Here is a 16586-nt window from a genome sequence, read left to right on the forward strand (position 1 = left end):
GTTGCCTCAGGTGACGTCATCATTATTCAAAAGCATGTTACATGCTGGGCAATGCTGGAGAGTATTTTGTTTTACAATGGCTGCACCAGTAAGCGGTTTGAATAAACTCTGTGCAGTGGGACAACCAACGCTATTGTCTCTACGAAGTGATTACATCGCTTTAATTTCCTAACATCCATCACTAAATCTATACTGCCGTGAGATCATATACTACAAGAAATAAAATAAATTTGATTTTGTATTGTTATATTACACTAAAACGTGTCAGCAATTTCAAAGATATCAGTGTCAGTAAGAGGGTTTACAGTTATGTTGATAGCAGGTACCTGATGTCGCCCTCCGTCAAACATGTTGAACTCCGCCAGTGATTTTTGAATAATTCTGATGTCACCGCGGACAATGGGTACTTGCCATGGAAACCGAGCTGATGGGCTTAAACATTATGAATTAGAAAAAGTGCAAGAATATGAACTTCCAACATATTTACGTGTAGAGTTTCTGTTGTTACGTGTCACTGACCAGCGCCAATTTGATAGCCAGTATGACTGATTTTACAGATAACTAAATATAGACAACTCGCTCATAGAAATAGAAAGATCCATAATGGATTCTCTCCCTGGTTGCGATGTTGGGATATGGAGCAAACACAAGGAAGAAATGTTCATTGGCAGTTCTTCCAATCTAATAGTGTCAAATACAGTGGCACACACGATGTCATATGACATAAGTAATCCCCCTTGTTTCATGTATATCTCTATACGCCAACCTGCTGTGGTTATGCTGTCTGTCACCATTCCTGACCAAGTAAATGTCCACCAACCGGAAGAAGAAAGCTGGATTCGAACATTTGAATGCGATTAGTATTTCTTAACGAGTTTTTGAGTGTTGTAAAATCACCAGTCGTACCCGTCGACCAGAAGAAGATTCTCTGTGTTGCTGGTGATTCACATGTGACCAAGTAAGAAGATAAGCAGATTCATGGGTATGGAAGTTGAGTAGATTATTGCTACCCTCCTATTCACCATATCGGGAGTGGTAGATCAATCCTGTGTCGAGTCACACCTAATACCTTTAAAGTTGTAACTTCCTCGCTTGGAATTCAGCATGAAGGGGATAGTGCAACAACTAGTGGACCTGTATCAGCATAATGGCTCGGGCAGGGCAGCTTACTTGCCTTCGGTAAGGCCTCTCAGTGAAGCTGCACTAGATAAAAGAGCGATGGAAATCCGACCTGCAACAAGGAGGCACATTAGATGCGTTTTAACAATTCTTTCGTTGTCATTTGACTGAAATATTGTTAAGCACGACGTTTAACCAAAAGCACCCACCCACCCAGCCTATTCAAAATAGTCACAAACATCAGGTAACTTTGTATTGTCAGCAGAAGCATCCACAAATAAACCGAAGACCGTCAAAAGGATAACAAATGTCGATTAGCTTATAATGTGAAAACAAGGTGTATAAACGTTTATTTATTTTCACCAGAGCAATTAGGTAGAAGTATTATTCGAATTTTTCTTCTGGTCTTTTATTGTACTCATGCTTCTTCCCTACAACATCTCACTATAATGCATTTAATCGCATCAGTGTAAAAGCAAAATATTCTATAATTCAGAGACAGTACCAGCAATTGTATTACCAAATCAACTGAAAAGATTATTTTGTGCAAACGACACAGGTAATCTCATAACCGTCCACATATGGTGGGCAAGGTAGTGAGCCACACGCCGCCTCCACCACGTACTGGAGATTTCCATTTAGGTCGGGAGCGGTGGCGGGATGAGTATCTGGATCCTGGTCCACGCACACGTACTCAGACTTGTGGTACGTGTGGTGTTGGGACATAAGAAATCCCAGGTACTCCACGGTCCATCCCGATGGACACTCGAGTCGGGCTGGGATCATCAGATGACTCAACCTTCCCGGAGTATAACACACAGCACACTGAGCCTCTCTGTTATGAGGAAGGACTCCCCCCGAGTTTGTTGTGCGGAAGACATCATTCCCAGAACTTATCTCAAACTCAGTTCCATACAGATACGATTTGGATTGATGTCCAGGGTAGGTTTTGTTGAACTGGGATCCAGTGGGAGACACAACTGTATGCTTGTAGTAAGAGCCAGCCTTTATACCTAAAGATAAAGCACATTTGCAAATAATAAAAAAGACACAGCTATTTCCTGCAGTACTGAGCCCACAAAGGATGTGCATAAGAATATCCAGTGGTGGCACACAGATAAAAGCGTGACACCTCATCACTTGATGTGTGAGGTACTACAAGCAGCTCACTAGTACCACTACTAAACTATTTAACAACAAAGCCGTTTATGTGTAGTACTAGTGTTCTGTTACACTGCAGCAGTTCATGTGTACAACCACCAGTGTACTTACCACACCTAATGTGTAGCACGACAATTCTATCAATTTCCACAGTTCATGAGTACTGCTACCGGTGTACTTAACCCCATTAAATGTGAAGTACAATAATTCTATTACACTTCATCAGTTTATGTGTACGACCACCGGTGTACTTAACCCCACTTAATGTGTAGTACAACAATTCTATTGCACTTCAGAAGTTCATGTGTACAATCTCCGGTGTACTTAACCCCATTTAATGTGTGGTACAATAATATTGTACTTCAACAGTTCGTATGTATTACCAGTAGTCTATTACATCTAAGCAGGTAAAAATCATACTTCTTACTGATTCGCTTGGCGCTCAGCACTGAAAGGTCAGAACAAGGAAACAGGACACGTTGGCCCAGTGTCAAAAGAAGACACACTATCTGTACAATGACATAATGACTTCTCGCCGTGGTATGACTTAAAAATTTTTAAGTACGACGTTATACACTGAACAAACCTATATACCTACATACGTACATATATACATACAGGTATACATGCGTACATTCCTACATACCTACATACCTACATACATACGTACATACGTACATACGTACCAACATACATACCAACATACATACCAACATACATACCTACATACATACCTACATTTATACCTACCTATCTACCTATATACCTACCTACCTACCAACCTACCTACATTTATACCTACCTACCTACCTACCTACCTACCTACCTACCTACCTACATACCTACCTACCTACCTACCTACCTACCTACCTACCTACCTACCTACCTACCTACCTACCTACCTACCTACCTACCTACCTACCTACCCACCCAACCACCCAAACCACCTACCCACCCACCTACCTACCTACCTACCTACCTACCTACCTACCTACCTACCTACCTACCTACCTCCCTACCTACCTACCTACCTACCTACCTACCTTCATGCATGTATACATACATGCATGTATACATACATACATACATACATACATACATACATACATACATACATACATACATACATACATACATACATACATACATACATACATACATACATACATACATACATACATACATACATACACACATACGTACGTACGTACATAGATACATAGATACATACATACATACATACATACATACATACATACATACATACATACATACATACATACATACATACATACATACATACATACATACATACATACATACATACATACATACATACATACATACACACATACGTACGTACGTACGTACATAGATACATAGATACATAGATACATAGATACATACATACATACATACATACATACATACATACATACATACATACATACATACATACATACATACATACATACATGTATACGTACGTACGTACGTACGTAGGTGCAAGCGTGCGTAATTTAAAATTACATAATTACATAATTACTTGTCTACATACATACAAACGTACAAACATACACATGCACAGACATAGATTAATACATCCATATATATCTACATACATACTAACGTACAAACATACCTACAAAAATACATACGTACATACCTATCTACATACATACATACATACATACATACCTATACACCTACATATATACGTACATAAGTAAATACATGTATACATACGGCGCCTTTGTGGCTCAGATTTTTAGTGCGCTAGCGCAACGTAATGACCCAGGAGTCTCTCACCAATGCGGTCAATGTGAGTTCAAGTCTCACCAATACGGTCACTGTGAGTTCCAGTCTAGCTCATGCTGGCTTCCTCTCCGGCCGTACGTGGAAAGGTCTGACAGCAACCTGCGGATGGTCGTGTGTTTCCACCCACCATAATGCAGGCCGCCGTCGTATAAGTGAAATACCCTTGGGTCGGGCGTAAAACACCAACCAAATAAATAAAGAAACATATATACATACATACGTACATACATTTATACGTACATATCTACATACATACATACCTACATGTGTTAAACGTACAAGCGTTCAAACCCATATACCCAGCTACATATATACGCGCATACGTAAATACAGAAATGCGTACATACCTACATACCATACACACACATACACACACACATACACACACACATACACACACACACACACACACACACAAACACACACACACACACACACACACACACACACACACACACACACACACATACATACGTACACATGGGGCCTCCGTGGCTCAGTTGGTTAGCGCGCTAGCGCAGTGTAATGGCCCAGGAATCTCTCACCAATTGCCTAAGGTTGTCGTATGTTTGTTTTGGGAGACAGCCACAATTTTGTGTGCGCGTGTTATACGCTGACGTAAACACTCGAAAAACACACTTGTTTGTGTACTTGCAATACCTCAAAGAGAGCGACCACACTTGTGTATGGACGTGTTAAGTGGTGAAGTCAACAGGAGAAGAAAAAACAATTTTAAAGTGATTTGAAATTTTGACTTCAGTCTATGATCGCTTTGCGATCTCATGGCCAGCTGATATATGGTGACGTCAACAGGAGAGCACACCAGTAGTGTGTGCAGCAGTTATTTAGGGTCTATGCTGACGTCAGTACAGGGACGACAATAAGCAAAAAAGAATGCGGAATGAGCAAGATGCTAGCCTGTCAATCTTTAGGGCACGTAACAGCTCCTCCTGAAAATCGGTAAATCACAATAGAATGACTAGCTAATACTAAAATCGACAGGTAAATTCAAGCACGGTGGATATGTTTTAGCGAAGTGAACCGTCACTTCTGATATCTTCAGTATGATGTTACAGTGAGGCATAACTGCACATATGTCGACACTGTCCAGATCTACTACCAGTAGTTCTCAGACGTGATATATAATATAAGGATATAAATGACGCACAACACAAAGTCAGGAAAAAAATACGGAGGATTTTTACTTATTCGCTAGGTACAACCGGTCGCTTATTAATATCATATACTTGGTCATTTGGTTTAGAAATCCCTATTTTGCTGCAAGCATATTTAAATTTTATTTATTTTCATAACCCGGCTTAACCTTCAAGATCAGTATATAGCTACTAAATAAAAGATAGAGAAAAATCAAACTGGACACGACAACGACAAATTGGTGATTAGTGATAAAATGTATCTGTTTTTATATTACAACAGAAAAACCAACTAGTCTTTTATTGCCCGTTGACTACAAATGTCAAAATCCTGTTTTAAAATAATGATATGAACACCATATTCATGCCTTCCCGTTTTCTCATATTTTTATATACATTGATTTCTTACCATGACTTATGGATTTTGTGTCTTCCTCTGTTCCCGTTGTACCGTCTCCGGTGTTCACACCAGAACGGCCGAAGTTGGCACCAACCAATCGTTCTACGAGAGTCTGGAAAATCTTGTCCAACTGATTGTCCAGATTTATCACACTCTGAGGTCCCTAGGAGGGACAAACGATAGCAAGTACATGTAAATTATTGTGATTTAAATGCTTGCATGAGTTACAAATTTCTTTTATGTTTATGTTATGGATAAAAAGAGGCCGTGAAAAAGGCAAATTTCTATTTGGTATTCGTACTTTTAATATACTGTCGATTATTGCATCAAACGCCTTCACTGTAAGTGTTTAGGTATTAGAATGAGTATATAATTCAACTCTTTTGTAAGTAAATATGCATAGAATGTTCAGAATAAGTGACACTCTGCTCCATAATTGTGTCTTGTTCCTCTTATCCCGGGGCTGAGGACTGTATATTTATGGTGTTGAATTCGGTGGCCAGGTTGGGGAGGAACAGTTGCGCAATTAAAGCGTACATGGGACACATATTTTCAAATATTATTAACAATTTATGCACTAGAGTCCATTTCTTTTAGCCATTGGCCTATATTTAACTGTTTATAAAATCAGCCATGCTCGCCACTAAAATGGAATTTAGTCAGTGACACGTTGCAACCTAAGCTGTACACATGGATGTTGGAAATTGATATTCTTGCACAGAAAATGAAGCTAGAACACTTTTTACTAATTCAGGACACTAACTGGATAAGCTTGATTTCGAGAGCAAGAACGCATTGTCGCGATCGGGCGCCGCCATTATTCAAAATCCAGTGACATGCTGGATAATGGGAGGAATTGAATATGTTTTGACAAAGGGCGACACTAGTTACTTAAAGAGATATGGAATTTCATCTAAACCCTGTATTTGACACTGGCATATTTGAGATTGTTTGCACGTTTTAGTATAATTTGACCTCTATCAATGCTTTTTATATTAGATGTTGTAGTATATGATCTCACAGGAGTATGGTATTAGAGTTGGATGTTAGAAAATTGAAGAATTGGAAGACTCCTTCCAAATTTCACATTTTTCATACTTTCTTAATTCTTTGGTGGTTAGTCTGAACCGTCGTTTTGGAAATTTGCGTTGTCAATATTCACCTGCGACGTACAATTTGGTTGTCGGCTAGTACACGAATGCCTGTTTCGACGCAAAGATTCTATGTATATTAAGTATTAGATTTGTTTACGCTGCAATGAAATCGCAATGTTTGAATAGCTGAGTTATATCCCGTACCTTCCGCTACGAATTATGAAAAGACAAGCCTTCTGAATTGATCTTTTAAGAGTATTTCTTACTTTTGCAAGAAGAATATGGGAATGGAATATGTTAGGCTCATTGTTCACCAGAATTCACTTAAGCCCTGCTTCACAGATTATGACGTAGTGAGTCCCCCCCCCCCCCCTCACAAACCCTGCCATCTTGATCTCCAAATTTTAGAGAGTACATACGTGTTTCATGTAATGCAGACATGTTTAGCACATGCATACATATTTTGAGCGTATTATTCACATGCTAACCATAAATGCAATTTTTTGATATGCTAGGAAACGAAGAGACAGTTTTCGCTGAGACAAGCCTCGTCTATTATTTGGGATATATATATACCTAAGTGCTAGTATTTCTCATTTGCGTTCGTGGTTATATTTCGATGTCCCCATTTGTGTGGAACAAAGACAACCAAAAGACTGCCGTCAGAAGGAAACCAGTACACATCATCATGACAACTGCAGTTTTCACATAATTTAGGTTGTAAATACACACAGCCGATGTTAGACATCATTTTAATGTGTTTTTAACTCCCTACAATGCATTTTTACTTTAACCGATGTCATGGATTTTTAGATTGCTTACAACTGCTTATTTATTCATTTATTTGATTGGTGTTTTACGCAGTACTCAAGAATATTTCACTTATACGACGGCGACAAGTATTATGGTGGGAGGAAACCGGGCACAGATAGGGGGAAACCCACGACCATCGGCAGGTTGTTGAAAGACCTCCCCACATACGGCCTATGCCTGATTAACTTCCTATGTCAGTCTTTTTAGTACTAAAATAGGATGAAAATGTTTACACAGAATCAATGAAATAATTCGGCCCTAGGAAGCTAACTTCTGGACTGCGACATAGTACTGGATGAAATAAGAAATGTTAACCGCTGGAACTTATATATGCACTTGGCAGGAAGCCAAAGTACTGTTGCTCAGTTAATATTATGGGGACGGGCTATTCGCTTCATGGTTACTTACTGGAGGCCCTTTCTGCCCAGGTGGTCCGGGCGGCCCATAAGGCCCCTGGATTCCGTCTCGTCCGTCCCGACCATCCCGACCCGGAAGTCCACAACAATCTGCGGGAGCACCTATAAACCAAAGAGAAAAAACTCGTATGTTGCCTATTTTTGAAATTTTACAAATTAACGGCAAAGCTATAAGAAAATCTAAAAACTAATCATACCGTGACGTTGTGTTGGTCCTTGTCCATTGTAGAGGTTAACAGCAAGGTGTTTAAGAGTAAGTGGAGTTGTATATGAGTAACCAGTATTGCCAGACAAGGATTAATGCAAAATGTAGTTTGTTGTATTTAAGAACATGTTGTGAAGAGGAGAATAATTTGTATGGGTGTATTGTTAAACGGAAACAGAGCTGTTTGACAGCATTAGAAAAACTCCCATGGTGCACTGAAGAGAAACGCTATCCGATCATTTATTCTTGGCAAATTCAGCCAAGTTAAGTTAAGTATTAAGTTTTATCATTGACATCAGAATGGAAATACTTCAGAAATATGATAATGTTAAACTCTCTTACCTGAAGCTGATCTTTCCACTGTACTCCCTTCTTGAGTGACATCTTTACTTCTCCCGTCAGTTGATAGCCCCTGATATATAAACAGTAGATGAAGTATGTTTCTACCTCACCTAGTATGACTGAACAGGAAGATAAGACCTACACCCAGATTCAGACAATGTCACTGATTTGCAACTATTTTAGGTGAATTCTTATTCGGAATATTGATTTGAAGATAAACTGTTCACAGATGTTGTAGGTCATTGTGGAGGCAATTGTATGTGTCAATTGTCCATGAACGCAACTATGAATGACTTTTTCCACCGTTCTATAAAAGCTTGATTTCGCCCCTGACTATTAATCAGGATTGGTGTAATCCTTTTGCATGACTGGTGGACAAATCTCAGCGCGGTGATATCAAACACTCACCTGACCATTGAGAAAGGTACACACCAACAAGACAATGATAATCATCTTGCACACACTTGTAAAGCTGCAGTGTATTGGCTGTATCTACAGAACGGTAGCAAGTTTTAGTCTGACTGGGCTTTGGTGAAATCAACAGTGTGTATAAGCCAGACTGACACCAGATATCCACAAAACCAGTCCACATGGACGGCCTGTTCATATATCTCACTTGCAAGTCAGGAGTTGTTGATGTAAACTCATCTCATAATACTGAACATTTGTATATCTAAACGTTTGGTTGTTTATACCAAGAAATACTTCTTTCATAGTAACTTAACCTATCCTATATGGCACTTGAGACCCTTTCCACATTTACATGTGGCTATCTTGGGAATGTTCCTGATGTTGCTTGGGTTTTCTGTAACTCACTTTAAATATACATGTAGTCACACAGTTAACAGAAGGAATAACATGCCATCCGTCAGTGGATGCTGGCACCAGAGTGTTGATCAGGGTGAAATTCATATAGGGGTTCTAGGTTCTGAGGTGAACCATATCCTGGAATATTGGACTTCCGAAAACGGGAAAAAGAGCTTGTAGATAATATTTAAACATTTACATTTAAATATTTAAACATTCTGGCACCTACATGAAATATAAACCTATACTATTTGCTCAAGGCGAAATGATATTTATATGAGAATCTGAACTTCCAATGTCTATCGAAAGGGCCATGCTAAACTTAACTACTTGGTGACATTCGTAGATTTTCTGGTATTCTGAGCGGCTAGCCTCTCACCATTGCGAGCTCAACCCAAGTCATGTCGGCCTCCTGTCCACTTGCATAGGTGGAAAGCTTTTACTGCAACCTGCAGATTGTCGTAGCTTTTTTCCATGCTTTGTCTCATTTTACTCACCATTGTTCTAGTGCCTGTCATACAAGTGAAACATCCTCCGTACGGAATAAAAAAACCTATCAAATGAATAATTAAATGATCAGAATGGTGATGGATTAATATGGATTATCCACCACTGTTCGCTATTAGCGGCAGAATTTATAATCAGTATTTACTTTAACAGTATTATGTTTTATTACATGTTTTATTTTATTACTTTTCTGATGTTTGACTGATTGGTTTTTACCGCAAGAACTTTTTAACCTATATGACAGCAGTCAGGTTTATGGATAGATGAGTTTATATTGTATGAGAGTTCGTCTGACAATTACATTTTGTGGTTAAACGAGATCGATCCTGTACTTCTTCTTGACATATGAGGATATTATATATCAAGGATATTTTATCTGATCATAACTGAATGAGAATGTGCCAGAGTGTAGAACAATTTTTCTTTAAATATAACCTACAGGAATATGTTAAGACATTCATATTATACAGATCCGAATTTTGACTGAAAATCCTGTCATATCAAAATACTCTAACATGATAGGTGTGCTCTACATGGGCTTACACCTGGATGTGAGTATAGGGCCTACCGAGAGTTAAGGAAGAGTCGAGGAGAACGATTGTGTCAGTGTAACATGACTCAGTAAGGTAACGCGTTCTGTTTGTCTTATTTGTGTAACTTCGGGTAAGTGAAACGCAAAATGCATCCTGGTAATCATTACATGTATACATATAGTTTAAAGTTACATCTCGGGGATGAGTGAAGCCGATATGTTCATGGTTACCATTTTTTACACCTGGTTTAGTTTTGGTAGGATTTTAAACAACAATGAGAAAGTGTTTTGCAGAGATCCATTGCTAAGGTCTATTTTATATATTCATTTGTCTGTAAAATCAGTCATACTCGCTACCAAAATTGCCTTTATTAAGCGACATGTAACAATACATGCTCTTCATATTATTGCAAAGGAAATGGAGTTAAAATAATTTATTTAATTTATAATGTTAAACTCCACAAGCTCAGTTTTGGCACCAAGAACTTGTTGCCTCAGGTGACGTCATCATTATTCAAAAGCATGTTACATGCTGGGCAATGCTGGAGAGTATTTTGTTTTACAATGGCTGCACCAATAAGCGGTTTGAATAAACTCTGTGCAGTGGGACAACCAACGCTAGTGTCTCTACGAACTGATTACATCGCTTTAATTTCCTAACATCCATCACTAAATCTATACTGCCGTGAGATCATATACTACAAGAGATAAAATAAATTTGATTTTGTATTGTTATATTACACTAAAACGTGTCAACAATTTCAAAGATATCAGTGTCAGTAAGAGGGTTTACAGTTATGTTGATAGCAGGTACCTGATGTCGCCCTCCGTCAAACATGTTGAACTCCGCCCAGTATCCAGCATGCCAGTGATTTTTGAATAATTCTGATGTCACCGCGGACAATGGGTACTTGCCATGGAAACCGAGCTGATGGGCTTAAACATTATGAATTAGAAAAAGTGCAAGAATATGAACTTCCAACATATTTACGTGTAGAGTTTCTGTTGTTCCGTGTCACTGACCAGCGCCAATTTGATAGCCAGTATGACTGATTTTACAGATAACTAAATATAGACAACTCGCTCATAGAAATAGAAAGATCCATAATGGATTCTCTCCCTGGTTGCGATGTTGGGATATGGAGCAAACACAAGGAAGAAATGTTCATTGGCAGTTCTTCCAATCTGATTGTGCCTAATCCAGTGGCACACACGATGTCATATGACATAAGTAATCCCCCTTGTTTCATGTATGTCCTCTAACGTCAACCTGCTTTGGTTATGCTGTCTGTCACCATTCCTGACCAAGTAAATGTCCACCAACCGGAAGAAGAAAGCTGGATTCGAACATTTGGATGCGATTAGTATTTCTTAACGAGTTTTTGAGTGTTGTAAAATCACCAGTCGTACCCGTCGACCAGAAGAAGATTCTCTGTGTTGCTGGTGATTCACATGTGACCAAGTAAGAAGATAAGCAGATTCATGGGTATGGACGTTGAGTAGATTATTGCTACCCTCCTATTCACCATATCGGGAGTGGTAGATCAATCCTGTGTCGAGTCACACCTAATACCTTTAAAGTTGTAACTTCCTCGCTTGGAATTCAGCATGAAGGAGATAGTGCAACAACTAGTTGACCTGTATCAGTATAATGGCTGGGGCAGGGCACCTTACTTGCCTTCGGTAAGGCGTCTCAGTGAAGCTGCACTAGATAAAAGAGCGATGAAAATCCGACCTGCAACAAGGAGGCACATTACATGCTTTCTAACAATTCTTTCGTCGTCATTTGACTGACATATTGTTAAGTACGACGTTAAACCAAAAGCACCCACCCACCCAGCCTATTCAAAATAGTCACAAACATCAGGTAACTTTGTATTGTCAGCAGAAGCATCCACAAATAAACCGAAGACCGTCAAAAGGATAACAAAAGTCGATTAGCTTATAATGTGAAAACAAGGTGTATAAACATTTATTTATTTTCATCAGAGCAATTAGGTAGAAGTATTATTCGAATTTTTCTTCTGGTCTTTTATTGTACTCATGCTTCTTCCCTACAACATCTCACTATAATGCATTTAATCGCATCAGTGTGAAAGCAAAATATTCTATAATTCAGAGACAGTGCCAGCAATTGTATTACCAAATCAACTGAAAAGATTATTTTGTGCAAACGACACAGGTAATCTCATAACCGTCCACATATGGTGGACAAGGTAGTGAGCCACACGCCGCCTCCACCACGTACAGGAGATTTCCATTTAGGTCGGGAGCGGTGGCGGGATGAGTATCTGGATCCTGGTCCACGCACACGTACTCAGACTTGTGGTACGTGTGGTGTTGGGACATAAGAAATCCCAGGTACTCCACGGTCCATCCCGATGGACACTCGAGTCGGGCTGGGATCATCAGGTGACTCAACCTTCCCGGAGTATAGCACACAGCACATTGAGCCTCTCTGTTATGAGGAAAGACTCCCCCCGAGTTTGTTGTGCGGAAGACATCATTCCCAGAACTTATCTCAAACTCAGTTCCATACAGATACGATTTGGATTGATGTCCAGGGTAGGTTTTGTTGAACTGGGGATCCAGTCGGAGACACAACTGGTTAGCTCCGCTTCCTTTATGCGTGTAGTGAGAGCCAGCCATTATACCTAAAGATAAAGCACATTTGCAAATAATAAAAAAGACACAGCTATTTCCTGCAGTACTGAGCCCACAAAGGATGTGCATTAAAGATATGTTCATAAGAATATCCAGTGGTGTCACACAGATAAAAGCATGACGCCTCATCACTTGGTGTGTGAGGTACTACAAGCAGCTCAGTAGTACCACTGCTAAACTATTTCACAACAAAGCCGTTTATGTGTAGTACTAGTGTTCTGTTACACTGCAGCAGTTCATGTGTACAACCACCGGTGTACTTACCACACCTAATGTGTAGTACGACAATTCTATCAATTTCCACAGTTCATGAGTACTGCTACCTGTGTACTTAACCCCATTTAATGTGTAGTACAATAAGTCTATTACACTTCATCAGTTTATGTGTACGACCACCGGTGTACTTAACCGCACTTAAGGTGTGGTACAATAATATTGTACTTCAGCAGTTCGTATGTATTACCAGTAGTCTATTACATCTAAGCAGGTAAAAATCATACTTCTTACTGATTTGCTTGGCGCTCAGCACTGAAAGGTCAGAACAAGGAAACAGGACACGTTGGCCCGGTGTCAAAAGAAGACACACTATTTGTACAATGACATAATGACTTCTCGCCGTGGTATGACTTAAAAATTTTTAAGTACGACGTTATACACTGAACAGACCTATATACCTACATACGTACATATATACGTAAAGGTATACATGCGTACATTCCTACATACCTACATACCTACGTACATACGTACCAACGTCCATACGTACCAACATACATACCAACATACATACCTACATACATACCTACATTTATACCTACCTACCTCCCTACATTTATACCTACCTACCTCCCTACATTTATACCTACCTACCTACCTACCTAGCTACCTACTTACCTACCTACCTACCTACCTACAGACATACATACATATATACATACATACATACATACATACGTACGTATGTACGTGCGTGCGTGCGTGCGTAATTTAAAATTACATAATTACATAATTACGTACGTAAGTAAATATATGTATACACACGGGGCCTCCGTGGCTCAGATTTTTAGCGCGCTAGCGCAACGTAATGACTCAGGAGTCTCTCACCAATGTGGTCAATGTGAGTTCAAGTTTCACCAATACGGTCACTGTGAGTTCCAGTCTAGCTCATGCTGGCTTCCTCTCCGGCCGTACGTGGAAAGGTCTGACAGCAACCTGCGGATGGTCTTGTGTTTCCACCCACCATAATGCTGGCCGCCGTCGTATAAGTGAAATACCCTTGTGTCGGGCGTAAAACACCAACCAAATAAATAAAGAAACATATATACATACGTAGATACATTTATACGTACATATCTACATACATACACATGCATTAAACATACATGCGTGCATACCCATATACCCAGCTACATATATACGCGCATACATAAATACATAAATGCGTACATACCTACATACTTACATAAACACACAGACACACGTAAATACATAAATGCGTACATACCTGAATACATACCTAAATTAATACCTACATACACACACACACACACACACACACACACACATACACACACACACACACACACACACACATACACACATACATACATACATGGGGGCCTCTCTGGCTCAGTTGGTTTGCGCGCTAGCGCAGCGTAATGACCCAGGAATCTCACCAATGCGGTCGCTGTGAGTTCAAGTCCAGTTCATGCTGGCTTCCTCTCCGGCCGTACGTGGAAAGGTCCGGCAGCAACCTGCGGATGGTCGTGGGTTTCTTCTGGGCTGTTTCCTCCCACCATAATGCTGGCCGCCGTCGTATAAGTGAAATATTCTTGAGTACGACGTAAAACACCAATCAAATAAATGAATAAATAAAACATACATAAGTACATACATATGTACATATTGAGAGTTTTATACGTACCACCACTAGTCTTTTACATCACACTACTTTTTAATGTGTACTACAATTGGTCTATGATGCTTGACTACTTTATGTGTGCTGGTTTATGGGTTTATTACAGGACAGCAGGGGATGTGCATTACAACCATTCTATTGTACTTCAGTAGCTTGTGAACACAATAGTTGGTTATTACACCTTGTTAGTGTACGTTTACTGGTCTATTTCATCTCAGCAACTTGTTGCTGTCTCGCTTGGCGCTCGGCTCTGAGATGTTAGAGCAAGGAAACATGACTGGTTGGCTTGGTGTCAGTATAATGTGACTGGCTGGGGTGTGGTGTCAAGTCTGGTGTCTTTGCCATGACACAACCTGATGAGGGCGAAGAGTTGTTTTGGGAAAAAAACTGATGACTAAAGAAGGGCCTAAGCCTTAGGTTGTCGTATGTTTGTTTTGTGTGAGCGTGTTATACGCTGACGTAAACACTCGAAAAACGCACTTGTTTGTGTACTTGCAATACCTCATAGAGAGCGACCACACTTGTGTATGGACGTGTTAAGTGGTGAAGTCAACAGGAGAAGAAAAAACAATTTTAAAGTGATTTGAAATTTTGACTTCAGTCTATGATGGCTTTGCGATCTCATGGCCAGCTGTTATATGGTGACGTCAACAGGAGAGCACACCAGTAGTGTGTGCAGCAGTTATTTAGGGTCTATGCTGTTGTCAATACAGGGACGACCATAAGCAAAAGTGAATGCGGAATGAGAAAGATGCTAGTCTGTCAATCTTTAGGGCACGTAAGCTGTTAGTTCAGTTCTAATCTCAGAAAATATCTAAAGGCTCAGAGTAAATGTAACTCTTGAAAATTTTTGTGCAACTTAGCTGCAACATGCTTATTTTTTACCTGAGTATAGTCTTTCCGAATGATCCGGACAGATATTTCTTCCCCAGCGGGTGTAGACAGCTCCTCCTGAAAATCGGTAAAACACACTAGAATGATTAGTTAATACTAAAATCAACAGGTAAATTTAAGCACGGTGGCTATGTTTTAGCGAAGTGAACCGTCACTTCTGATATCTTCAGTATGATGTTACAGTGAGGCATAACTATACATATGTCGACACTGTCCAGATCTACTACCAGTAGTTCTCAGACGTGATATATAATATAAGGATATAAACGACGCACAACACAAAGTCAGGAAAAAAATACGGAGGATTTTTACTTATTCGCTAGGTACATCTGGTCGCTTATTAATATCATATACTTGGTCATTTGGTTTAGAAATCCCTATTTTACTGCAAGCATATTTAAATTTTATTTAACTTCATAACCCGGCTTAACCTTCAAGATCAGTATATAGCTACTAAATAAAAGATAGAGAAATATCAAACTGGACACGACAACGACAAATTGGTGATTAGTGATAAAATGTATCTGTTCTTATATTACAACAGAAAAACCAACTAGTCTTTTATTGCCCGTTGACTACAAATGTCAAAATCCCGTTTCAAAATAATGATATGAACACCATATTCATGTCTTCCCGTTTTCTCATATTTTTATATACATTGATTTCTTACCATGACTTATGGAGTTTGTGTCTTCCTCTGTTCTCGTTGTACCGTCTCCGGTGTTCACACCAGGACGGCCGA

At 39.5% G+C, this 16586-nt stretch overlaps 1 protein-coding gene across 1 annotated transcript; it reads right to left on the bottom strand.

Moving 5' to 3' along the window:
• Nucleotides 1–1656: 1656 nt before the first annotated feature.
• On the bottom strand, nt 1657–8975 carry LOC135469880 (short-chain collagen C4-like). The gene is made up of 6 exons (XM_064748508.1): nt 8931–8975; nt 8523–8592; nt 7968–8077; nt 5662–5815; nt 2678–2728; nt 1657–2132 (listed from the first exon to the last, which is right to left on the bottom strand). Exons 1-6 carry the CDS (start codon nt 8973–8975, stop codon nt 1657–1659), a joined length of 906 nt encoding a protein of 301 aa, XP_064604578.1.
• Between the last annotated feature and the right edge of the window lie 7611 nt (nt 8976–16586).

This window comes from Liolophura sinensis, chromosome 7 (assembly GCF_032854445.1).
Source record: "Liolophura sinensis isolate JHLJ2023 chromosome 7, CUHK_Ljap_v2, whole genome shotgun sequence".
Classification (NCBI taxonomy): domain Eukaryota; kingdom Metazoa; phylum Mollusca; class Polyplacophora; order Chitonida; family Chitonidae; genus Liolophura; species Liolophura sinensis.